This window comes from Hoplias malabaricus, chromosome 13, assembly GCF_029633855.1.
Source record: "Hoplias malabaricus isolate fHopMal1 chromosome 13, fHopMal1.hap1, whole genome shotgun sequence".
Taxonomy (NCBI): domain Eukaryota; kingdom Metazoa; phylum Chordata; class Actinopteri; order Characiformes; family Erythrinidae; genus Hoplias; species Hoplias malabaricus.
This window is the reverse complement of record NC_089812.1, coordinates 7,102,000-7,127,823: the sequence shown is the minus strand read 5'-3', so window position 1 is coordinate 7,127,823 and position 25,824 is coordinate 7,102,000. Positions and strand designations below refer to the sequence as shown.

Genomic DNA, 25,824 nt, shown 5'->3' with positions numbered 1-25,824 from the left:
AGAATGGTGTCAGAGCAGTGGTAGAGGATGTGGAGAAGTGGGCGGGGCTATTTGGAGGGAAAGTTCAGAGTGAGAGACCTATGCAAAGTCAGAGTCCTTTACAAACTTTTTATTCCCAGTTTCCACTCAGTCTTTATGCTGGATCAACACCACTCAGTGACCTGGAGAATGGACGTGAAGACCTTCTGGAGCTTTCTGTTCATGTCCCTCGCTACAAGTAAGATCCTGCTGCTTCTCTACTGGATGTTATTGTTGTCAGCTCCAAGAACAGGTCATTTAAGGTGCACAGAACAAACAGTCAATACAAGGACATTGTGTATCATTTGTATCGACACAAAGTCATGAAGTTTTGATGCTTCTTAACAACAACTGACATGTTCTAGTTCTGTAAAGTAACTGGACGGTGAGAAACACAGGGACGTTCTGTTGCTTTATTAATTGATGTGTTGTATCTTTTAGAGTGTTGGGGTCAAACGCTGATCCAGTCTGAAGCAGCGGTCATTTCTCCTGGAGGGTCTCATAAACTGACCTGTACAGTATCTGGATTAGACGTTGATGGCTACTGGATGCGCTGGATTAGACAGGCTCCTGGAAAAGGCTTAGAAAAGATTGCAAATATTAGAGGTGACAGCAGTAGCAAGTACTACTCTCAATCTGTCCAAGGAAGATTCACGATCTCCAGAGACAACAGTAAAGACCAGCTGTATCTGGAGATGACGAGTGTAAAGGACACTGACACGGCGGTGTATTACTGTGTTCGAGACCCACACTGACACAAGAGCTTACAGCGCTGTACAAGAACCCCTGCAGTGTGGAGGATGAAGGAGATGTAGTTCCATTTATTTCTGTGTCTCTAATTAATAACAATGTTGTTTCAATGTTTAACTAAAACTAACTGTATATTGTTGATATATTATTCATTTCAAAATACATACACTTCATCAGTTACAGCAGAACAAGCTACAACAGAGTCTACTAAAGAGTCTTAGAGCATTTCTGAACTTTTTCTCAGATCTGAAGTGAGACTGGAGCTGGATTTTCTTCTCTCTCTCAGAGTGTAAAGCCTTAAGTGTTGTTTATCTGTTGGGGACAGTTTTTGGTGAGACACCTTTTTCTCTTTCTGTCTTGAACACTGCACTTTTTACTGGACATTAAGTAAGTAACAGGTGAGCGGTGGTGTTTTCTCAGTGCTGTAGAGGTGCAGTGTGTAATTTTGAATCTTGTTATATATTTGTTTGTGTGGTTTGTGTAAATGAATCCTATGAGCCACCGAACCTGATGATACTGGGAAGAGCTTTGTGTTTACAAACATTTCACACTCTCCATTTTAATTCTCCCTGGTGAAATAAAACACAGAGTTTCAGGCAGAAGTGAAGTGCTCAGTATCAGCCTCTAGGGGGCAGCTGTGCTTTACTGTAAATGTTCACATTTAAAACCATTCAGTTCAGATTGTCCTTAAACTCTACCTCTGGAGATGGAGGACGTGTCTATGGCGGAATAACTGTTTTAATACAGGTGCAAAAACAGTATAAACCACAAAAACAAATTATGGGATGGTGGAAGTTGTCCAGATGTGGTGTGGTCTAACGTCCACAGTGTGTAACAAACATTTACCAACATGTACCAATTACTCAGCTTCAGCTTTTTGTGCCATGAAAGTGTGAAATGCACAGACTGTTACTGAAAATACCCGTCTGATATAGGGTTAGTTTTAGCTTTGTTAAATCCACCCAGAACATCTGGAACATCACTCATTAAAACCAGCTTTGCTTCTAATCTTTCAGCCTTTTAACGTCACATCACCACTGTCTGAGCAAAACCTTGTATCTCCATTAATGCTGTTATTAATTGTATGATGTAATTTGTAAACACCAGCTTCCCTTGACATTATGTGAGTGTCACAGACCATTGATTCACATTGAAAGTTGTTCAGGTTTTTCTTCTGAAAAGTAGCCATTTTGGAGAGAGGAGGTTGTTGTCTCACAGCAGCGATATGCAAATCACCTTTTCTTTCATATGCAAATCACCCATGACTCTCCTCATAAGAACAGGTCTCTCTGCAGCAGTGTCCATCCTCTAAACACAGCACAAACATGTATATAAGCAGCATATATTTTCCCCAAATTTGAATATCTTCTTTCAATATTAATAGTAATATCATGCTGGTTGAGTGAAGGACACATGGGGGATGGAGGCATACGCAGAAGTGGACATTTACAATGACACACACAATAACAAAAACACACACAAACACTGGAACACATCACTTTAACAAACAACAATGAACGACAAATTCTAAGAACACAAAGGGAGTTTAAACCGCCCCCAAACCCCTGACAAGTAACTTCCCTAAGTAACCCAAAGAAATTCATTCACACTTACACCACACACCCTGGCTTTTGAACTTCATGCTGATAATAATTTGGATAGATACCAAAGGAGTCTGGTATGTCCATAAACACTCTGAATGGTTAATTAATCAGACCCCAGTACAGGTTCCACCACTAGTCCGTTTCATATGCCAAGAGACGTGGAGAGTTCAGTGGCTTCCACCATGCACTGTACCATATTAACAGATATTTGAACATGCAGCAATAAACAGTTATTACTCACAATAGATTATCGAAGTTTTCCTGAGAACATTCTGGAATTTTAATGCAGTGTTGTCTGAGGGATGGAAGGCCACAGGAAATTAATGATGTTTTTCTGAGCTTTTCACAAACAGATGTTTCCATTATGAGATCACATCTGGTCCCATGACACCATCCCCAATGTCCAATATGTCTGTCAGAACTGTAAAACATCATTTCAGAGCTCAGGTATGATGTATAATGTGATGTAAGTTACAGGTGTGATGTATTAGATTTGTAAAGGAAGCTAGCAGTGATAAATACAGTGCTGTGAAAACTCTGCTCCCCCCTGGTCCAAATTTTCAGAAAATCCACAAAACAATTCTTTGGTATGAGCTTTTACATATTTTTGCCTGTGAAGGAGGGGCTTATTGAAAGGGGTGTTCTTGAATACAAATACATCCACTGCACCCCAGGGTCAGAGGGAAGTGCTGATCTAATCCTGTAGTCATCAGTTTGTATGAAATCATGAGCGTCCTCAAAGGCATTATTCTCATCTCTGCATGTTTCATAGGTGAGAATGAACACTGATTGAACATGATTCTGGATTTTCTGATCTGTGAATTATTAATACGTCTTATTCCTGCAGGTGTGAGTGGTCAGACACTGACCGAGTCTGAGCCGGTGGTCATAAGTCCTGGAGGGTCTCACGCACTGACCTGTACTGGTTCTGGATTCACATTCAGTGACTATTGGATGAGCTGGGTCAGACAGGATCCTGGGAAAGCACAGGAATGGATTGCACACATTTATGACAGGAGTAAAATTTACTTTTCCTCAGCACTGAAAGGACGATTCAGCATCTCCAGAGACAACAGCAAAAGTCAAATCTACCTTCATTTAAACAGTCTGAAGAGTGAGGACACTGCGGTTTATTACTGTGCTCGATAGCCACAGTGGCACTGGTCCTTATTGTGCTGAACAAAAACTCCACAGCTGTGTTTATTATCATTCTACAGCTCTGTGCCACTGTCTGAGAGCACACTGCCTTCCTTTAACACACAACATGGCCATTCAATACAGAGTTATTCCACACTCAAGAACACACCACACTCCTCACAGTGGGTGACTTGAGGATTCAACCCATTTAGGAACACTACTTTTAAACATCCGGATTGTTCACTGATTCGTTCTCACTCATAGTTCTTACATTATTCAAAAGAGAAGATGTTTTTCAGCATCTTACAATGTTCCTTTTCTCAGCTGCCTTTGCAGAGACATTTCTGGGAATGAGGATTGTAGTAAACCTCAGATACAGTGGGTACGGAAAGTACTCCGACCCCTTTAAATTTTTCACTCTTTGTTTCATTGCAGCCATTTGCTAAAATCAAAAAAATTCATTTTATTTCTCATTAATGTACACTCACCACCCCGTCTTGACAGAAAAAAAAACAGAAATGTAGAATTTTTTACAAATTTATTAAAAAAGAAAAACTGAAATTTCACATGATCATAAGTATTCAGACCCTTTGCTGTGACACTCATATTTAACCCACATGCTGTCCATTTCTTCTGATCCTCATTGAGATGGTTCTACTCCTTCATTGGAGTCCAGCTGTGTTTAATTAAACTGATTGTACCTAATTAGGAAAGGCACACACCTGTCTATATAAGACCTCACAGCTCATGTCAGAGCAAATGAGAATCATGAGGTCAAAGGAACTGTCCAAGGAGCACAGAGACAGAATTGTGGCAAGGCACAGATCTGGCCAAGGTTACAAAAGAATTTCTGCAGCACTCAATGTTCCTAAGAGCACAGTGGCCTCCATAATCCTTAAATGGAAGAAGTCTAGGACGACCAGAACTCTTCCTAGACCTGGCCGTCCAGCGAAACTGAGCAATCATGGGAGAAGAGCCTTGGTGAGAGTGGTAAAGAAGAACCCAAAGATCACTGTGGCTGAGCTCCAGAGATGCAATAGGGAGATGGGAGAAAGTTCCACAAAGTCAACTATCACTGCAGCTCTCCATCAGTAGGGGCTTTATGGCCAGAGTGGCCCGACGGAAGCCTCTCCTCAGTGCAAGACATATGAAAAGCCTGCATAGAGTTAACCAAAGAACACATGAAGGACTCCCAGACTATGAGAAATAAGATTATCTGGTCTGATGAGATGAAGATTGAACTTTTTGGTGTTAATTATAAGCGGTATGTGTGGAGAAAACCAGGCACTACTCATCCGTACCCAATACAATCCCAACAGTGAAGCATGGTGGTGGCAGCATCATGCTATGGGGGTGTTTTTCAGCTGCAGGGAGAGGATGTCTGGTTGCAATTGAAGGAACGATGAATGCAACCAAGGACAAAGATATCCTGGACGAAAACCTCTTCCAGAGTGCTCTGGACCTCAGTCTCTGTTCACCTTCCAACAAGACAATGACCCTAAGCACACAGCTAAAATAACAAAGGAGTGGCTTCGGAACAACTCTGTGACCGTTCTTGACTGGCCCAGCCAGAGCCCTGACCTAAACCCAATTGAGCATCTCTGGGGAGACCTGAAAATGGCTGTCCACCAATGTTCTCCATCCAACCTAACAGAACTGGAGAGGATCTGCAAGGAAGAATGGCAGAGGATCCCCAAATCCAGGTGTGAAAAACTTGTTGCATCATTCCCAAGAAGACTCATGGCTGTACTAACTCAAAAGGGTGTTTCTACTCAATACTGAGCAAAGGGTCTGAATACTTATGATCATGTGAAATTTCCATTTTTTATTTTTTTTTTTATAAATTTGAAAAAATACTTTTTTTCTGTCAAGATGGGGTGGTGAGTGTACATTAATGAGAAATAAAATTAACTTTTTGATTTTGGCAAATGGCTGCAATGAAACAGTGAAATTTAAAGGGGTCTGAATATTTTCCGTACCCACTGTACCTGCTCTTAAACACTAGGAGGCGATCTTACTTCACTCACACAATATACACCACTGGAAACCTCTCATGGATCACTAGATAAACAAATACCAGCTTCCTCCCACTGGACCTCTGTATTTAGGAGATCAGACTCTCTCTATTAAAGGGTGGAGAACAGAGAAGATCCCACAGCTCCAGCCCACACTTCAACACCAACCATGTTCTCTACATCTCTACTGCTCCTGCTGGCAGCTGCTTCCTGTCAGTTCCTCAGTAAAAAACACTCAACATAATTGAGATTATGTTCGTGTCAAAGATGATGAATCTAATCACTTCATATTTCTGATCCACAGCTGGCCACTGTGAAGAACTGACCCAGCCTGCTTCTGTGGCGGTCCGTCCAGACCAGGCTCTGACCATCGACTGCAAGGTCTCGTATTCAGTTACTAGCTATGCTACAGGTTGGATCCGACAGCCTTCAGGAAAAGCTCTGGAGTGGATTGGAAATATTTATAGTGGTGGGAGCACAGCTTACAGCGATAAACTAAAAAACAAGTTCACCGTCTCTAGAGACACTGGGACAAACACAATAATATTACAAGGACAGAGTCTGGACACTGGGGACACAGCTGTGTATTACTGTGCCAGACGCACACAGTGACACAAACTAACGCACCCATCTTACAAAAACCACAGCAGAGTCTCTAGAGTCAAGTTCCTCACTGTTTTGTACTTTTCCATTTCACCCAGAGCGTGGGTTGTGGTTAAAGTGCTGCTAAAACAACAGACTCTGAAGACTGATACTGTAGTTTTGATCATTTTATAAGATTCAGGACACAGTTCTGCCAAAATTAAAGAGAGACGACCTGATAGACATCTACAGCCAGCTTCACAAAGGGATACGACTGACCATATCCCCAAAGACCAATGTCCAGTTCACCGAATACACTGCTCTGTCCATACCCACAACCCCCCCCCCCACACACACACACACACATAATATTAATGCTAGATCATATATTTCATATTTCTGATTACTTAATTGTTACAATATTTTAGAAATCAATAAACAATTGATCTCAAGCCTTCTTTGGAAAATAAATCTCAAGAAAACACAGAATCAAATGGAATTTGAGAATTCTGGAAATGTGCTCAGATTAATTATGGTGCCATCATTTCATCAGGAGGGAAAATGAAGGGGAATTAGAGAATGAATTCATCCTCTGTCTTATGAGGGTTCTGGCCATTCCTTTACTGACCGTGGCTCAGTCTGGAGCCAAATGACATCACAGGGACATATACATCTATCAATCTATTAACTATTGATCAGTGACTAAAAGCAGTGAGACCCTGGTACACACTCAGAAAAAAGTGTAGAGGAATATTATTAGTCACTAAATGTACAAACGAATGTAAGTGTACCTTTAAAAAAGGTACAACAGTGGTATTAAAGTCCAGTTGTGTTTCCTAAAGGTACATTACATCCTCTTCTCCAGAAAGAGAGGTGAATATTTGAAAGCTTTCATTAGAAAGTTGTGTAAAATAAAATACTACTATATTTCATGGTGATAAAACAGGATGTATGACATCAGCACAATTTAAAACTTAAAATTATAATAGAATAATGTTCCCTAACTAAAATATACTGAAAATGTACCTTTGAGGATATCACCACAGTGACAGTTTTTGTGACAGTGTATGTCTTTTTCACATATTTAGTGCTGACAAATCTACATTGTTGACTGAACCTGAAGTGCTACCAGCTGCTGTTGTTGAATCACTTTTAAAAGTTCCTCCTTAATCATATGCGAGTATGTAAATTTCTAGTCCATTACCACTGTGAACCATCCACAATGTGTATAAAACTCCTGGACACAAGCACCCAGACACAGAGCAAAGATGAGCTGGACTCTGCTGTTCCTGTTGGTCTCTGTACCATGTAAGTGGACACTGGTCATTGTTTAAATGCTGTAGCTGTCTCTTTATGAGAAAATATAATAATTCTAAAGGTTTCATGATGTGTTTCCTTTTCTCAGACGTCCATGGCATCAGTCTGAGCTCGTCTCCTGATCAGTTGAAGTCTCCTGGACAATCAGTGAAGATTTCCTGTCAAATCTCTGGCTATGCCCTCACTGATTATGGCACTGCTTGGATCAGACAACCTCCAGGAAAAGCCTTGGAGTGGATTGGGATCATCTGGGGTGGTGGATCTATAGACTCTGGCTCTTCCTTTAAGAATCGCTTTACAATATCAAGAGACACCAGCAGCAACGTGCTTTTCTTAGACATCAGCAGCTTGGAGACTGGGGACACAGCTGTTTATTACTGCGCCAGACAGACACAGTGGTACAGCTGAGTGAGAGCACTGTACAATAACTCTGTTTCTAACAGTGGCTCTAGGTGGATCCCACAAACTGACATGTGCCTGCAGTGGGATTATTCTGGATAGTACTCTTATGCACTGGATCCATCAGGCTCCTGGGAAAAGACTAGAGTGGATCATTTACTATTATTCTGACAGCAACAAAAGCTCAGCCCAGTCAGTTCAGGGCAGGTTTACTGCGTCCAAGGACAGCTCCAATTTCTACCTGCACATGACTCAACTGAAGGCTGAAGACACTGCAGTGTATTACTGCACTAGAGACGCACAGTGGTGGAACTCATACAGACAGCTGTACACAAACCCTGCAAGTGAAGAACACAGCAGACATGATCAGAAATAAAAGTCTAAATGAACCGTTAACATCAATCTTGCCTCTACTAAAGATGCAATCGGTAATTTTTCCAACAAAGTGTAGCATGTAATAGTTATGAAAGATATTTTTAAAAATGCATCACATCAGATGAAGTATGAGATTACTTTGCTGTCCCTGAATGAACCAGTTTATTCTACATAGAGTTGGTCCCCAGTATATAGTGGTGTCCAGATTTAAAGCAGACTTACTACAAACTCTATCATTCATCCAGGCCACTAGGTGTCAGTATGAGCTCTGTTTCATAACACAGAATCATTGGAGAACATTACAGTAAACAGCAGAGAAAAGTTGTTTCTGAAGCTGCTGTTGTTTGTACTATGTACCTGCTGTTAAACACTAGGGGGATATCTTACTTTTTCTCACACAATATACACCACTTGATCTCTCTCATGGGTCACTAGATAAACAAATACCAGCTTCCTGCCACTGGACCTCTGTGTATTTAGGAGATCAGACTCTCTCTATTAAAGTGTGGAGAGCAGAGAAGATCCCACAGCTCCAGCTTCAACCCACACTTCAACACCAACCATGTTCTCTACATCTCTACTGCTCCTGCTGGCAGCTACTTCCTGTCAGTTCCTCAGTAAACAACACTCAACACTATCGAGATTATGTTCATGTCCAAGATGAATCTAATCACTTTGTATTTCTGATCCACAGGTGTCCACTGTGAAGAACTGACCCAGCCTGCTTCTGTGGTGGTCCGTCCAACCAGGCTCTGACCATCAACTGCAAGGTCTCATATTCAGTTACTAGTCAGAATACAGGTGGGATCCCACAGCCTTCAGGAAATGCTCTGGAGTCGATCAGATATATCATCAGCATATTGGGACCCTAATTTACAATGATAAATTAAAATACAAGTTCACTATCTCTAGAGCCACTTGGACAAACACAGTAATATTACATTGACAGACATTTTCCTCAGATGTTGTAAGTGCTGAGATGCTTCTCGACCAGTCTTCTGCTGAGGTGAAGAAACCTGGGGAGAGTGTGAAGATCTCCTGTAAAATTAGTGGTTATAGCATGACGAGCTAAAACATTCATTGGATAAGGCAGAGACCAGGGAAAGCTTTGGAATGGATGGGACGGATGGACACTGGTAACAATGCTGCAACATATGCAGACTCCATGAAGGACCACTTTGTAATGACTGAAGACGTTTCCATGAGTACACAGTTCTTACAGGCCAAGAGTCTGAGGGTGGAGGACACTGCTGTTTATTACTGCGCTTGAGACCATAGTGATGGAGATGATGGAGCAGCTGAACAAAAACCACACACTGAACAAACTGAAGCGGTTCCAGTTCTTGTCCATACACGGGAAACCCACAGTGGGTGTTAGTTCACACTCCAACATCAACTTTACTCAGTAGGAATCTGAGTAATTTATTCCACAACCAGTTAAAGTACAGTAACATTACACAATAATTCTATGATTTTATACACTTCTTCAACAAAGCACCATGTTCTTCACATTTCTTCTGATGCTGACCACAGCAGTGACCTGTGAGTGTGTTTATGGACTGGAAAACAGAAAACTCCCATCACACACCACAGCATTTATCACAGTATTTATTTATTATTATTCTTATATTCGCTTCACCTCTCAAATCAGAGCTGCTCCCTCTTAATTGTGCTAACTCTTCTTGCATTCTTTTTCCCCTTCTTTTTGAGTTGAGCTAAACCCATTTTTTCCCCTTCTTTTCTGCAGCCTCAGGGGGTTAAACCATACCAGTCAAATGTCAACAAAGTTATGACAGAGGTGTACTGTTTGCCACAGCCTTAAAAGCAAGGACCAGCAGGTACATTTGCTTGGCACTAATTACCCCTTGGTATTCTGGGACATTGAGTCTCCCAGAGTAGTGGTGCCTCCCTTCCTTCGCCCCCTACTGGCAGCCGGTGGCACAAGCTGACCTTTACATTCCCAGAAGTATTGTCTAGTCAAGTCTAGTCAAATCTAGTGGATTTTGTTATTTCAGCCATATACAGCGTAGGGTACATAATGAAAGGAAACATTGTTTCTCCAGGATCTAGGTGCTACACACTTAAAAATGATGGTTCTTCAAGGGTTCTTTAATAATGAATATGGTTCCATATAGAACCCTGAACACGTGAAGAATCTTTTGCAGGAGAGAGGTTGTCTCACAGCAGCGATATGCAAATCATCCATGAATCTCCTCATAAGAACAGTGTTAAATAAGAACATTTTAAATAAGCTCCAGCCCAGAGTGGACAGCTCTGTGTCGTATGGGTTCCACGGTGCATAGTATAGATTTAACGTCCATTTGAACACACAGCAATAAATAATAACTGACAATGTATTAATGTTAATGCAGTGGTGGGTGAGGGTTGGATTGTTACACAAACAGATTTCTACTGATCCTCTGCATGTTTCAACACCAAGTGTAAAGCCTTCACAAAAGAGTAGAATCTAATTCTACAACAGGAAAACACTTAAAGTTTCTGTCTGAGAGTGAGGAGAAAATCAAGCTTCACTCTCACTTCAGTTTTAAACAAATCCACAGCTGTGTCTGTTCGAACTTCAGCCCTGAGAAGACAGTTAAACACTAGGGGTCTGAAAGGATGTGGAGCTACCAGGAGACTCTGAGAAAAGGAAATGGACACATGTCTAAATTAAACAAAGTAGCTGCTGATGTCCAAGAAATGAATGAACCAGTTTAAACTCCATAGAGTGGGTCCCTCTCATGGGGGTGGGCATGTTTATATTAAGTGTAGTGCAGAGTCTGATATATTCAGGCCACTGAGTGTCAGTTTAATGCCTGTGTCAAACAGTGAAGGAGAATCACTAGAAGAAATGGCTGCTCTTTTAAAGAATGGTGTCAGAGCAGTGGTAGAGGATGTGGTGAAGTGGGCGGGGCTATTTGGAAGGAGAGTTCAGAGTGAGAGACTTATGCAAAGTCAGAGTCCTTGACAGGCTTTTTATTCCCAGTCTCCACTCAGTCTTTATGCTGGATCAACACCACTCAGTGACCTGGAGAATGGACGTGAAGACCTTCTGGAGCTTTCTGTTCATGTCCCTCGCTACAAGTAAGATCCTGCTGCTTCTCTACTGGATGTTATTGTTGTCAGCTCAAAGAACAGGTCATTTAAGGTGGACAGAACAAACAGTCAATACAAGGACATTGTGTATCATTTGTATCGATACGTCATGAAGTTTTGGTGCGGTCTAAACAACAACTGACATGTTCTAGTTCTGTAAAGTAACTGGACGGTGAGAAACACAGGGACGTTCTGTTGCTTTATTAATTGATGTGTTGTTTCTTTTAGAGTGTTGGGGTCAAACGCTGATCCAGTCTGAAGCAGCGGTCATTTCTCCTGGAGGGTCTCATAAACTGACCTGTACAGCATCTGGACTAGACTTTGATAGCTATGAGAAGCACTGGATTAGACAGGCTCCTGGAAAAGGCTTAGAATGGGTTGCAAATATTAGAGGTGACAGCAGTAGCAAGTACTACTCTCAATCTGTCCAAGGAAGATTCACCATCTCCAGAGACAACAGTAAAGACCAGCTGTATCTGGAGATGACGAGTGTGAAGGACACTGACACGGCGGTGTATTACTGTACTCGACATCCACACTGACACAAAAGCTTACAGCGCTGTACAAGAACCCCTGCAGTGTGGAGGATGAAGGAGATGTAGTTTGTTCCATTTCTGTGTCTCTAATTAATAACACTGTCATTTCAATTTTTCAGCAACTAAAACTAACTCCATATGTTGTTGATTTATTGCTCATTTTAAAATACATACACTTCATCAGTTACAGCAGAACGTTGCTTCAGCATTTCTGAACTTTTTCTCAGAGCTGAAGTGAGACTGGAGCTGGATTTTCTCCTCTCTCTCAGAGTGTAAAGCCTTAAGTGCTGTTTATCTGTTGGGAACAGATTTTGGTGAGACACCTGATCTTGTTCAGTTGTTATGAGCCCCATTTTCTCTTTGTGTTGAACACTGCACATTTTACACGACATTAAGTAAGTAAGAGTGGTGGTGTTTTCTCAGTGCTGTAGAGGTGCAGTGTGTAATTTTGAATCTTGTTATATATTTGTTTTTGTGGTTTGTGTAAATGAATCTTATCATTTTTCATGCACTTCTATGAGCCACTGAACCTGATGATACTGGGAAAAGTTTTGTGTTCATAAACATTTCACACCCTCCATTTTACCTCTCCCTGGTGAAATAACACAGACAAAGATGAAGCGCTCAGTCTCAGCCTCTAGGGGGCAGCTGTGCTTTACTGTCAAAGATCCCCTTAAAACTCATTCAGTTCAAACTGTCCTTAAACTCTGCCACTGGAGGTGGAGCATTTCTGTGAGTAATAACTGTTTAATAACGGCACAAAAACAGTTAAAACCACAAAAACAAATGATGTTATTCTGGAAGATGTTTGGTCTCATGCCCAGAGTGTGTAACTCACATGTACCACTTGGAACTGAGTCAGCTTTAGATTATTAAGCCACTAACTGAAACTATCCACCTGATGTAGTGTAAGGTTTAGTGTTACTGTGATCTCTAGTTTTAAGTTTAGGGTTGTGTTAGGTTTAATATTAGCATTTCACAATCCAACCATTGGTTAACACTCCCCCAGTCACATGATGCCACAGAGCAGGGAGAATGAAGAGTAGCATCACCTTACTCCAACACGTGATGCTCCACTCCTTTTTCAGACTGCTGCTAACAACGTCACTGAGTCTCAACACAACACAGGAGAACACTGCCTGACAATTTAGTTACATCAGCTAACGGATATATTTTAGAGGGTGGGGCATGCAAATTAAACCTTTCCTCTATAAACACAGACTCTCACTGCATTTTTCTCACTGAGGTTTGACTTTTCAGGAACAGCCATGAGACCGAGACGCATGTTCCAGCTGATTTCCACATTAATGACTATAATCAGTGAGTAGACTCAGCTGTGGATCTGTTACTGATGTCCTGTGTGTGTTTACAGCAGACGGCTGTGTGTTTGTGTTTAAACTGAATTGATGAGCTGAGTGTATTTTGACAGGTTGTGGATGTCAGACACTGACCGAGTCCGAGCCAGCGGTCATTAAACCTGGGAACTCTCATACACTCACCTGCACCTTCTCTGGGATTGATGTTGGTGATGCAGTTATATCCTGGATTAGACAGGCTCCTGGAAAAGGCTTAGAATGGATCTCTTACATTTCTGCTCCAAGTGGTGGCACTAAATATTACTCTGAGTCTGTTAAGGGAAGATTCACCATCTCCAGAGACAACAGTAAGTAAGTAAGACTCAGATCTTTCTTCTTCTGCTCTTTCCACAGGTGTGTTCTGTGCTACTGAGATGATCCAGCCGGTCTCAATGGTCATCAGACCAGCAGAGACAGTTGACCATCAACTGTAAAATTACTGGAGTTTCTATCACTGACAGCAGCAGTCATTATGCAATAGACTGGATCCGACAACCTGCAGGAAAAGCTTTAGAATGGATCAATCTCATTTATTTTAATGGGGATATACATGCTAAAGATTCACTGAAAAATAAGTTCACCATCTCTCGAGACACGTCCAGCAACACAGTAACTCTCCAAGGAAAGAACCTGGAGCCTGGAGACACAGCTGTGTATTACTGCACACGATACACACACTGATACACAAAGGCCACAGTGCTGTACAATAACTACTCACCTACACTCCACACCATGATGAAGTGTGAACAGTGCACTAGAAGTGGTCGCTAATACTCCCCTATGTCACACACACACACACACACACACACAAACACACGCACTGGGTTTTTTAACCTTATGGTAAAAGTTTGGATGCATGTTGTATTTTACCCAGAGAACCACTGATGTCCATTATTTACAGAACCACTCTGAAAGGTTGATTAATCAGACCCCAGTATATGTTCCAACACATGAGTTCATTTCATATAAGCTCCAGCCCAGAATGGTTAGTCATTGTGACCTACGTCTTCCACCGTGCATACTACAGTCTTAACTTGCATTTGAATACAGCAATAAAAATATGGTAACTGACAATGTATTAATGATAAAGCAGTGGTGTCTGAGGATTGGAATGTCACACAAACACAGTGTTTAACAGTTTAATGACAATATCCCTATTCAGTAACAAAACAATGACACATCTACACTCATCAAGACCCTGCCTTTCCTGAATGCTCTTATTTCCCATAGATGTTCTGATCTGGTGACATTCAACATCCTCTGAATAACATCATCCACACAGTGCCCCTAAGCAATGTTCCAACAGCTAGTGTAAGGACTTCAGAGAGAAACAGAAGCTCTTACTGCAGGAAAGTCCTTATTGATGCCCTTGTTGTGCAAATAATTGTTGGACGAGCTCAGCTGTATTTGTGATTTCTCTGGATTTCCATCCTGACCACTAGAGGGCAGCTGAGTACAACAGCCCTGACCTCACTAACTCCATGTGACTGAGTGACATTGTGAAAATGGAAATGACAGCGACAGTGGTTTAGAGCTGAAACTCAGCACTGATGAGGTCATTCTTACACTGTCTTTCTGTCCTTTATGCAAAGTGACCTCGCCATCCTTTCTGTATGAAAACCAGCTTCTCCTGTCCACTGCACTGGAGACTGAGACAGTGTCTTCAACACAGCACCATGTTCTTCACATTTCTGCTGATGCTGACCACAGCAGTGACCTGTGAGTGTCTTTATGGACTGGATTACAGACAACTCCCATCACACACCACAGCATTTATCGCTGTGTCCAGCTGGAACTGAGCAGTTTGTTGACTCTGGAGATGAACAAGGCTATTAACCTTTGTCTTTCTTTTGCTGCAGGTGTGAAATGTGATGTTGATCTAGGGCAGCCCGGGTCAATGGTCATAAAGCCAGGAGACTCTCTGACCCTCAGCTGTAAAGTGTCTGGATATTCAGTTACTGATAATAGCTACTCTACTGGTTGGGTTCGACAGCCTGTAGGAAAACCTCTGGAGTGGATTAATTATATCTGGGGTGGTGGGAGCACTTACCAAAAAGATTCTCTGAAAAGCAGGTTCAGTATTTCTAAAGATGCATCCAGCAGCACAGTGACTTTACAGGGACAGAGGATGGAGCTTCAGGACACAGCTGTGTATTACTGTGTCCGCTATCCACACACATTCAAAACATCAGAGAGTCTGTACAAAAACATGCAACATCTGTTGTGCACTTTACTTGCTATTATTTCCAGTCAATAACGGTCATAAAAAACAAAATATTAATTTCTCAGTGAAAACAAGCAGAAACCAAACATTTTCACAGAAAATGACAAAAGTCTCAACTGGTCAAAGTATCATCATTTATCATCCACAGCTTCTAAAAAGAACATCAAAAGATCAAGATGAAGAGGGACATAAAGCTTCTGTCTTTGACGGAGTGAAGAAAAGCCCAACTCTCGGCTCAGATGCAAACACATCCACAACTCTGTAATCCTTTCAAGACCATGTTCACAATTTTAATCCAATACACATTTTATAAAATTCAGAATATGTTTCCTCACCATTTGTCAGCTCTCTGATCTGTTTGGGCACTGGAAAAGGGTTCGTTGTTTATACGCAGCCCTGGCTTCATAAAATAGTAACAAACTGTTCAAAATGGCTCGGAAATATACTCCCTACGTTGCCCGCTCTGCTATGGCAGAGAAACGGCATCTGGAAGCATTTGGAGGGTGGAGAAACCTCTGATTTTAAAAAGCATGAAAAGAACTGAGAATGTTGCATTTTTCCTGCTCCATAGGTGTGTAATATTGGCTTATTTTTGCTGTTACAGTTAAATTACTTCATGACCATTTCCAAATCAAACAATGAATCTGCTGGTGATCTCAGAAATATCAGATGTCTAAATCCAAGAACTGTCCTGAAGTCACTGAATGTATCAGTTTACGTTCCATTGAGTGGGTCCCTCACATGGGAGTGGCCATGATTACAATATCTAAAGTCCTTGATATATTCAGGCCACTATGTGTCAGTATAATGCCTGTGTCGTACGGTGAAGGAGAATCACTGGAGGAAATGGCTGCTCCTTTAAAGAATGGTGTCAGAGCAGTGGATGTGGAGAAGTGGGCGGGGCTATTTGGAGGGGGTCTTCAGAGTGAGAGACCTATGTAAAAGTGACCTGGAGAATGGACGTGAAGACCTTCTGGAGCTTTCTGTTCATGTCCCTCGCTACAAGTAAGATCCTGCTGGACACTGACACGGCGGTGTATTACTGTGCTCAAGACCCACTCTGACACAAGAGCTTACAGCACAGTACAAGAACCCCTGCAGTGTGGAGGATGAAGGAAATGTAGTTCCTTACATATCTGTGTCTCTAGGCAATGCAAGTTTATTTATAGGAGACATTTCAGACACAAAAGGCAGTTTAAAGTGCTTTACCGAATCAAAATGAACTGTAAAAAACAATTTCTATTTATTTCAATGTTAATTTTTAAAGTGTATCATCAGAGCAGAGCAGGCTACAGTAGAGTTTACTAACACAATGTCAATTTTTAGTATTTAATACAAAAAAAATTCAGTACCCATGTGATCATTTATTGTGGCCAGCCTAAGGCACACCTGTGCAGTTCAGTGTATATAAAGAAATGTAATAAGTGTAAGGGCAGTGAGCGTTTGGCGAGTGGTGACTTTTGTGCATGACCCCATCACACTGTCCCTACAGCACAGAGACAGGCTCTGGATTTACACACATCTGAGTAATAACTGGTAAAAGTTTTGAAGAAAAAATAAAGTGGATTATATGAATCAAAGTGAAAAAACTAAAATTAAAAAAACAGAAGAATCTCTCCAGAGAATGGGGACTGAACAAAAGAGAATTCAGAATTTCTTCTTATATTTGCTTCATCTCTCAGATCAGAGCGGCTCCCTCTTGTTTGTGCTAACTCTTCTTTGCATTCTTTTTTCCTCTTATTTTTGAGTTGAGCTAAACCCATTTTTCCCCTTCATTTCTGCAGCCTCATTAAACCACCAGTCAAACGTCAACAAAGGAATGACAAAGGTGTACTGTTTGCCACAATCTTAAAAGCAGGGACCAGCAGGTACATCTGGTTGTCACTAATTACCCCTTGGTATTCTGGGACATTGTGTCTCCCAGAGTATCGGTGCCTCCCTTCCGTCACCCCCTGCTGGCAGCCAGTGGCACAAGCTGACGCTTACATTCCCAGAAGTATTGTCTAGTCAGATCTAGTCAAGTCTAGAACTTTACAGTTTTTCTGTAAAATCATTACAGATGTGTTCTGTTATCTAGAACACCCCTCATTAACAACACCTTACATCTAGCCATTCAGCCTTTTAACTTAATATCACCACTGTCTGAGCAAAACTTGAGCTTCCCTTGACATTATGTGAGTGCCACAGTGACCAGGTCAATAGGTTTGTTCTAAAAGTGCTTGGAATTAGTGATAGGAATTTTGGCTCTTTTGGCTCCTAAATTGCTCTTTGTTTTACCACTTATTTCCACTGGTACAGAACAATATTACATACATTTTACATGAATATTGTCACGCCCTCGTCTCGTCAAGTCCGTTTTCCCCCGGCCATGTGCTCTTTTAGCACATGGCTATGTTTGTTTATGTTCTAGTCCCGCCTTTGTTCCGCCTCCTCGTCTGTGTCATTTGTTACCCTGCCCCCTTGTTATCTGTTTCAGGTGCGTCTCGTCTGTGTTTGGTACTTAAGTCCCCTTCCTGCACTTCCTGTTTGTTGGTCATTCGTTCTTTGTACCATGTCAAGTCTGTCGTGTTCTCTAGTCTGTCTCTGTAAAGTTTCTCCGTTATTGGTTTCCACGTTGTCGTTGTATTTCCTCTGTCGTTTAGTTCTTTAGTCTGTCTGTCCCGTTTGCCCTGTTTAGCTCCCCGTTTCCCGTTTAGCCTGCTTGGATCCCCGTTTCTTGTCTTTTTGTTAAAAGTCTCTTTGTTTTGTTATTTCTGTAAAATAAAGTTTCTGTGCTTTGGCGTGTGCGTCCGCTCCGTCAGTCCGCCCCGCGATCCTGACAAATATATGGACAAAATATTATTGTTCAATATTAAAAATAATGAATAGTGTTGCAATGGCCAATTGTTTTTATGGCTGTATTGTAATAACTCACTGATTGCACTTACACATTCAATTGTAAAAATAACTGGATTTTTATTTAAACACCTTAATAAAAATCACTCTGTAAACTCTGAAATATAGCCAATGGAACCCAAAAGGTAAGTATTACACAATAGCTTATTAAATTAAATAATCATCCATTTCTGGGTAATAAAATAAACAAATACTCTGCAAAGTGCAAAACAGCAGCATTCAACGGTAGTGATGAAAACAACTGTCAACAAACATTTAATTGATTTAACATTTTCTTCAACTATTTTTTGGAAGGCAGATTGGCATTCAGGACAACCAAGTGTCTCAGCTTTGCTTGTTGTTCTCTGATTGGTTGAATGACAAGCCTTAGAAAAAATGGCTTGGTCTTAGACGGGAACCGGCTCTCATCGTTCACTTACAAGAGCCGGCTCTTTGAACCGGTTCATTCGCGACCGACACATCACTACTTGGAATGACACATTACTCCATTGACTCACACTAAAAGTTGATCATGTTTTTCTTCTGAAAAGTAGCCATTTTGGAGAGAGGAGGTTGTCGTCTCACAGCAGCGATATGCAAATCACCCCTGACTCTTCTTATAAGAGCAGTGTGTCTCTCTGCAGCAGTGTCCATCCTCTAAACACAGCACAAACATGTTGTGCTCAGTTTCTCTGCTGCTGCTGACCACTGCCTCGCGTGAGTCTTTCAGCTCAAGCCCCAATTCACTTCGTCTGATTCACTGCTTCAAACGTACTCAGATCTTTCTTCTTCTGCTCTTTCCACAGGTGTGTTCTGTGCTACTGAGATGATCCAGCCGGACTCAGTGGTCATCAGACCAGCAGAGACTCTGACCATCAACTGTAAAATTACTGGAGCTTCTATCACTGACAGCAGCAGTCATTATGCCACACATTGGATCCGACAACCTGCAGGAAAAGCTTTAGAATGGATCAACCGCATTAGATATGATGAGCTTATTAATGCTCAAGATTCACTGAAAAACAAGTTCTCCGTCTCTCGAGACACGTCCAGCAACACAGTAACTCTCCAAGGAAAGAATCTGGAGCCTGGAGACACAGCTGTGTATTACTGCGCACGAGAGTCACACTGATACACAAAGGCCACAGTGCTGTACACAAACCCTGCAAGTGAAGAACAAAGCAGACTTAGTCAGAAAAAATCTAAGTGAACATTTAACATCTATCTTGCCTCTGCTAAAGACGCAATCCGTCATTTTTCCATCAAAGTATAGCATGTAATAATTATGAATTATATATATTTTTAAAAATTAATCCAGCATCACATCAGATGAAGCATGAAATTACTTTGCAGTCCCTGAATGAACCACTTTATTCTCCATAGAGTTGGTCCCCAGTATATAGGAGTGTCCAGATTTAAAGCAGACTTACTACAGAGTCTGTAATGCATCCAGGCCACTAGGTGTCAGTATGAGTTCTGTTTCATAAGACAATGCAGAATCATTGGAGAACATTGCAGTAAACAGCAGGGAAAAGTTACAGGTCATGGGCGTTGTTTCTGAAGCTGCTGTTGTTCGTACTATGTACATGCTGTTAAACACTAGGGGGCGATCTTACTTCACTCACACAATATGCACCACTGGAGCCCTCTCATGAGTCACTAGATAAACAAATACCAGCTTCCTCCCACTGGATCCGGTGTATTTAGGAGATCAGACTCTCTCTATTAAAGTGTGGAGAACAGAGAAGGTCCCACAGCTCCAACCCACACTTCAACACCAACCATGTTCTCTACATCTCTACTGCTCCTGCTGGCAGCTACTTCCTGTCAGTTCCTCAGTAAACAACACTCAACACTATTGAGATTATGTTCATGTCCAAGATGAATCTAATCACTTTGTATTTCTGTGTATTTCTGATCCACAGGTGTTCACTGTGTAGAACTGACCCAGTCTGCTTCTGTGGTGGTCCGTCCAGACCAGGCTCTGACCATCGACTGCAAGGTCTCATATTCAGTTACTAGCTATGCTACATTTTGGATCTGACAGCCTTCAGGAAAAACTCTGGAATGGATTGGATATATCAACAGCACTGGGGGCACAGCTTACAGTGATAAACTAATATCCAAGTTCACTATCTCTAGAGACACTGGGACAAACACAATAACATTATGAGGACAGAGTCTGGACACTGGGGACACAGCTGTGTATCACTGCGCGAGGGAGCCACTGTGACACAAATTAATGAACACGGTGTACAAAAACCCACAGCAGAGTCTCTAGAGTCAGATTCCTCATTGTTTTCAAATTTTTCATGTCACCCAGATGTTAAAGAACATGGGTCGTGGTCAAAGTGCTGCTAAAACAACAGACTCTGAAGACTGAGACTGTAGTGTTGATCATTTTATAAGATTCAGGACACAGTTCTGCCAACATCAAAGAGAGACGACCTGATAGACATCTATAGCCAACTTCACAAAGGGATACGACTGACCATATCCCCAAAGACCAATGTCCAGTTCACCGAATACACTGCTCTGTCCAGACTCCACACACACACACAGACACACACAAACAAAAACCACCAGAGCATATATTTCGGGTTGCTGGATCTTTACAATATTTTCTTTTGGAGAATTCTGAAAATGTGCTGAGATTACTTTCAGTCCAATCATTTCATTAGGGGGGAATATAAAGAGTATTAAATCTTGTTCCTAATAACATTCTTTAATAACATATCGAAGAAAGTTATTATATATATATAATATATATATATATATATATACACAAACTGGATTCCAAAAAAGTTGGGACACTAAACAAATTGTGAATAAAAACTGAATGCGATGATGTGGAGGAGCCAACATCTAATATTTTATTCAGAATAGAACACAAATCAGATCAAAAGTTTAAACTGAGAGAATGTATCATTTTAAGGGACAAACATGTTGTTTCAAAATTTCATGGCATCAACAAATCCCCAAAAAGTTGGGACAAGGCCATTGTTTACCACTGTGGGGCATCAACCCTTCTTCTCACAACACTCGTAACACTCTCACAACAGACGGAAACGAAACCTTGATAACCTTCGCTCTCTATATCACACATCCACACCCATAACCAATTCCTTCTCAATAGGTCTATGGAACTGTCAGTCTGCAGTAAACAAAGCAGACTTCATCTCCGCCTATGCAAACCATCTTTCACTAGACATCCTAGCCCTCACTGAGACTTGGATCAAACCGGAAAACAGCGCTACCCCCACTGCTCTCTCCATCAACTACAGATTCTCCCATACGCCACGGCCTGGTAAACGAGGTGGTGGTACGGGGCTGTTGATTTCCAACACATGGAAATATACCCAGTTCGAATCATCAGTCTCATACAGCTCCTTCAAATTCCATGCCATCCTGATGACTGCACCAGTAAAAATGTATGTGGTCGTTGTATACCATCCCCCAGGGCAACTGGGTGATTTCCTAGAAGAACTAGACACCCTGCTTTCATCCATCCCTGAACATGACTGTCCCATGCTCATTCTCGGTGACATGAACATCCACCTTGACACTCCGGCTGCTGCTGACTTCTTCTCTCTGACCCACTCCTTTGAGCTACAGCAGGTATGCACCCCCTCAACTCACAAAGCAGGTAATGCACTTGATCTCATTCTCACCAAACACTGCCTAATTAACTCTGTAAATGTTACTCCTCTACATCTCTCTGACCATTACTTTATTCAGCTCAATGCTTGTCTCCCTCAGCAACCCACTGTGTCCGCTCCCCCTGTCCCCTTCCGGCGCAATCTCCGCAACCTATCTCCCACCCACTTCTCTGCCCTTGTGACTTCTGCTCTCCCACCCCTCAGCACCTTCTCATCTCTTGAGGTCAATGACGCCACAGAGTCACTCTGCACAACACTGAGCTCCTGCTTAGATCGCCTGTGCCCTCTGACTACCAGACCCGCAAGACCCATGCAGCCCCACCCGTGGCTTACTGACTCCCTTCGATCAATGCGCACTAACCTCAGAGCTGCTGAGAGGAGATGGCGAAAAACAAAAGACCCATCACACCTGACACAACTACAATCCCTGCTCTCAGCCTTCTCAACAAATGTCACCATTGCAAAAAAGAAATTCTACCAAGACAAAATCAACAATGCTACTGACACCCGGAAGCTGTTTTCAACCTTCAAGTCTCTGCTGAACCCTCCACCTCCACCCCCTGCAACCAACCTCACCGCTGACGCATTTGCTGACTTCTTCACCAGCAAAGTTGCTGCAATCAGCAGCCGGTTTTCTGACCCCTCTACACAGCCTCCAGCTCCCCCTTCGAATCCTCCTAAACCTACTGCTTCCTTCCCTTCTTTCACTCCTCTTACAGAAGACGAGGTATCAAATCTTCTTAGAGGTGGCCGTCCCACATCCTGTCCACTGGATCCCATTCCTACCACCCTACTGCAAACCATAGCCCCGTCCATTGTGTCTGCAGCCACTCATGTAATCAATTCCTCACTAACCTCTGGAACATTTCCAAACACCTTCAAGCAAGCTCAAGTAAGACCTCTACTCAAAAAACCTGCTCTTGCTCCTTCTATAGTAGAGAACTACCGACCAGTCTCTCTCCTCCCCTTCCTGTCTAAAATCATTGAAAGAGCTGTCTTTAAGCAGGCAACAAAATTCCTCTCCCAACATAACCTTCTTGACTCAAACCAATCCGGCTTCAAGAGCGGCCACTCGACGGAAACTGCACTTCTGTCAGTAATGGAAGCTCTTAAAGATGCAAAAGCAACAGGTCAATCCTCAGTTCTCATTCTGCTCGACCTATCAGCAGCATTTGATACGGTCAACCACCACATCTTACTAAACAAACTCACTGACATGGGCTTCAAGAACAATGCACTCTCCTGGTTTGAGTCTTATCTCACTGGACGATCCTTCAGTGTGTCATGGCTTGGACAAACATCAGCGCGACACCACCTCACCACAGGTGTGCCCCAAGGCTCGGTGCTGGGACCCCTCCTCTTTGCCTTGTACACTACCTCTCTAGGCCCAATCATACATTCGCACGGCTTCTCCTATCACTGCTATGCAGATGACACACAGCTCTATTTATCCTTTCCTCCAGGAGACACTTCAGTGGCAACTCGAATCTCTGACTGTCTCTCTGACATATCTACATGGATGAAGGAACATCACCTCCAATTGAATTTATCCAAAACTGAACTACTGGTCCTCCCAGCCAAGCAAGCTATTCTCCACAACATCAGCATCAAGCTAGGGTCCCTATCAGTGGCTCCCACCAAGGTTGTAAGAAACCTAGGTGTCATGGTTGATGACCAGCTGACCTTCGCAGATCACGTTACCGCTGTAGCTCGATCGTGCCGCTTCTCCCTATTCAACATAAGGAAGATTAGGCCATACCTAACTCAACATACAACACAGCTCCTCGTTCAGACGTTAGTAATCTCCCGTCTAGACTATTGCAACGCCCTCCTGACAGGTCTTCCGGCCTGTGCTGTGAGACCGCTACAAATGATCCAGAATGCAGCAGCACGCCTGGTCTTCAACCAACCAAAAAGAGCACATGTCACGCCTCTATTAGTTGAGCTGCATTGGCTACCCTTAGCTGCTCGCATCAAATTCAAATCACTAATGATGGCCTTCAGAGTATTCACTGGTTCTGCTCCCATCTACCTCAATAGACTCTTAAAACCATACGTTAGCGCCCGCCCTCTCAGTTCCTCAAAGGAGCGCCTACTAACACGACCAACCCCCCGTACAGGTCAGTTGAGGCTATTCTCATCTCTGATTACTTCCTGGCATATTGCACTTAATGTAAGGTATTTTGTATAATTTGTGCTGTAGTTCGAATGTTTGATCCTCTTTTGTAAGTCGCTTTGGATAAAAGCGTCTGCCAAATGCATAAATGTAAATGTAAATGTGAAACACTCAACAGACGTCTGGGGACAGAGGAGACCAGTTTCTCAAGTTTAGAAATAGGAATGCTCTCCCATTCATGTCTAACACAGGCCTCTAACTGTTCAATCGTCTTGGGCCTTCTTTGTCGCACCTTCCTCTTTATGATGTGCCAAATGTTCTCTATAGGTGAAAGATCTGGACTGCAGGCTGGCCATTTCAGTACCTGGATCCTTCTCCTACGTAGCCATGATGTTGTGATTGCTGCAGAATGTGGTCTGGCATTATCTTGTTGAAAAATGCAGGGTCTTCCCTAAAAGAGATGACGTCTAGATGGGAGCATATGTTGTTCTAGAACCTGAACATGGTTCTCTGCATTAATGGTGCCTTTCCAGACATGCAAGTTGCCCATGCCACAAGCACTCATGCAACCCCATACCATCAGTGATGCAGGCTTCTGAACGGAGCATTGGCAGATGGCACGGTGAATTGAGTTCACTGACAATGCTTTCTGGAAGTATTCTTGAGCCCATTCTGTTATTTCCTTGACAGTGGCATTCCTGTTTGAGGTGCAGTGACGTTTAAGGGCCCGGAGATCACAAGCATCCAGTAGAGTTTTACGGCCTTGTAGTTTTTATATATATGTATATATATATGAAATATATATAGATATATATTTATATATAGTATATGTAGCGTTTGACCTTATTCGAACTCGTTCTGATTAATGACGTTTTGACTACTGGTAATAATTGTTATTGTTATGATTGACTTAAATGACAAAAACATTAACAAGTAGTTAGAGAGTGAATACTGTCATCGCTACGTGAGTTCTTCAGGATTTTCAGACTCTTAATGAACAGACTCCACACACTGTTATTTCAAATAATGGAAATATTTTATTAAGAGAAAAGAGACTATTTACTAGACATAGCACGATCTTAGAAATTCTCACTAGATCAACGCAGGTCAAACCGGTTCGAATTTAAAGATAGGCTAGGCGATATGACTTGACTAATGTGTTGCTAAATGAGATTTAATTAATGTATAACTTTATCAAGAGACTTAATTAGGCATCAGCTTCTGAAAAGTGAGTAAATTTTGCTTGCTTACTCTTTTTGCCGTTATCACCAAGCCGTTGAGTCCAACAGGTTTAATCTCCGTTCTCCGGGTCTTTGCTTCTTTTCCTCCCCGTGTCACTGAAGGTAGGCTTGTTAGAGAGGGAATTCCTTCCAGGGTGAGTCAGACACTCTTGGCCTTAGACGGTGTGACATCAGTCGGGGGATTCCCTTCACGGAGAACTGCTGGCCTGGCTGGATTGTCCCTGAAGTGAGGGGGTGCGTTTAAGAGTCGTTCGCTCGTTACTCAAGTCCCCAGAAGCAATGCCCTCAGAAGTCAGAGTATAACGCTAACATATCCGCTATCAACTAATCTCAGGGGTGATATCTTATTCTGGCCAAAATAAGTTTCACCTGCTTTGATCAGTCGTGAGATTAAACTTGGACTGGGCGACAAAACATGAACACAAATAAGTAAAGAAAAGATTACTGAGAATTACTCGACGTTACTCTGTAGTTTCTGTATAACACTGCTAACTGGCACAAGGCGTCCCTTGGAAGTTGAGTGAGG

At 42.2% G+C, this 25,824-nt stretch overlaps 1 protein-coding gene and 4 gene segments (V, D, J or C); all 5 read left to right on the top strand.

Moving 5' to 3' along the window:
* Nucleotides 1-3,098: 3,098 nt before the first annotated feature.
* LOC136665210 (Ig heavy chain V region 914-like) lies at nt 3,099-3,521 on the top strand. The segment is given in 2 exon segments: nt 3,099-3,144; nt 3,220-3,521. Coding segments are annotated over 2 exon segments (348 nt in total).
* Nucleotides 3,522-5,693: 2,172 nt separating this feature from the next.
* Nucleotides 5,694-6,136, top strand: LOC136664321 (Ig heavy chain V region 914-like). The segment is given in 2 exon segments: nt 5,694-5,736; nt 5,829-6,136. Coding segments are annotated over 2 exon segments (351 nt in total).
* Nucleotides 6,137-7,374: 1,238 nt separating this feature from the next.
* Nucleotides 7,375-7,831, top strand: LOC136665208 (Ig heavy chain V region PJ14-like). The segment is given in 2 exon segments: nt 7,375-7,414; nt 7,512-7,831. Coding segments are annotated over 2 exon segments (360 nt in total).
* Nucleotides 7,832-11,232: 3,401 nt separating this feature from the next.
* On the top strand, nt 11,233-11,835 carry LOC136665207 (Ig heavy chain V region 6.96-like). The segment is given in 2 exon segments: nt 11,233-11,281; nt 11,522-11,835. Coding segments are annotated over 2 exon segments (363 nt in total).
* A 3,025-nt stretch (nt 11,836-14,860) lies between these two features.
* LOC136665205 (immunoglobulin mu heavy chain-like) overlaps nt 14,861-25,824 on the top strand; it is a 118,373-nt gene continuing 107,409 nt past the window's right edge. Inside the window, exons 1-2 of the mRNA XM_066642795.1 lie at nt 14,861-14,903; nt 15,044-15,355. Coding sequence (XP_066498892.1) covers nt 14,861-14,903; nt 15,044-15,355 — 355 coding nt within the window. The remainder of the gene's footprint in view (nt 14,904-15,043; nt 15,356-25,824) is intronic.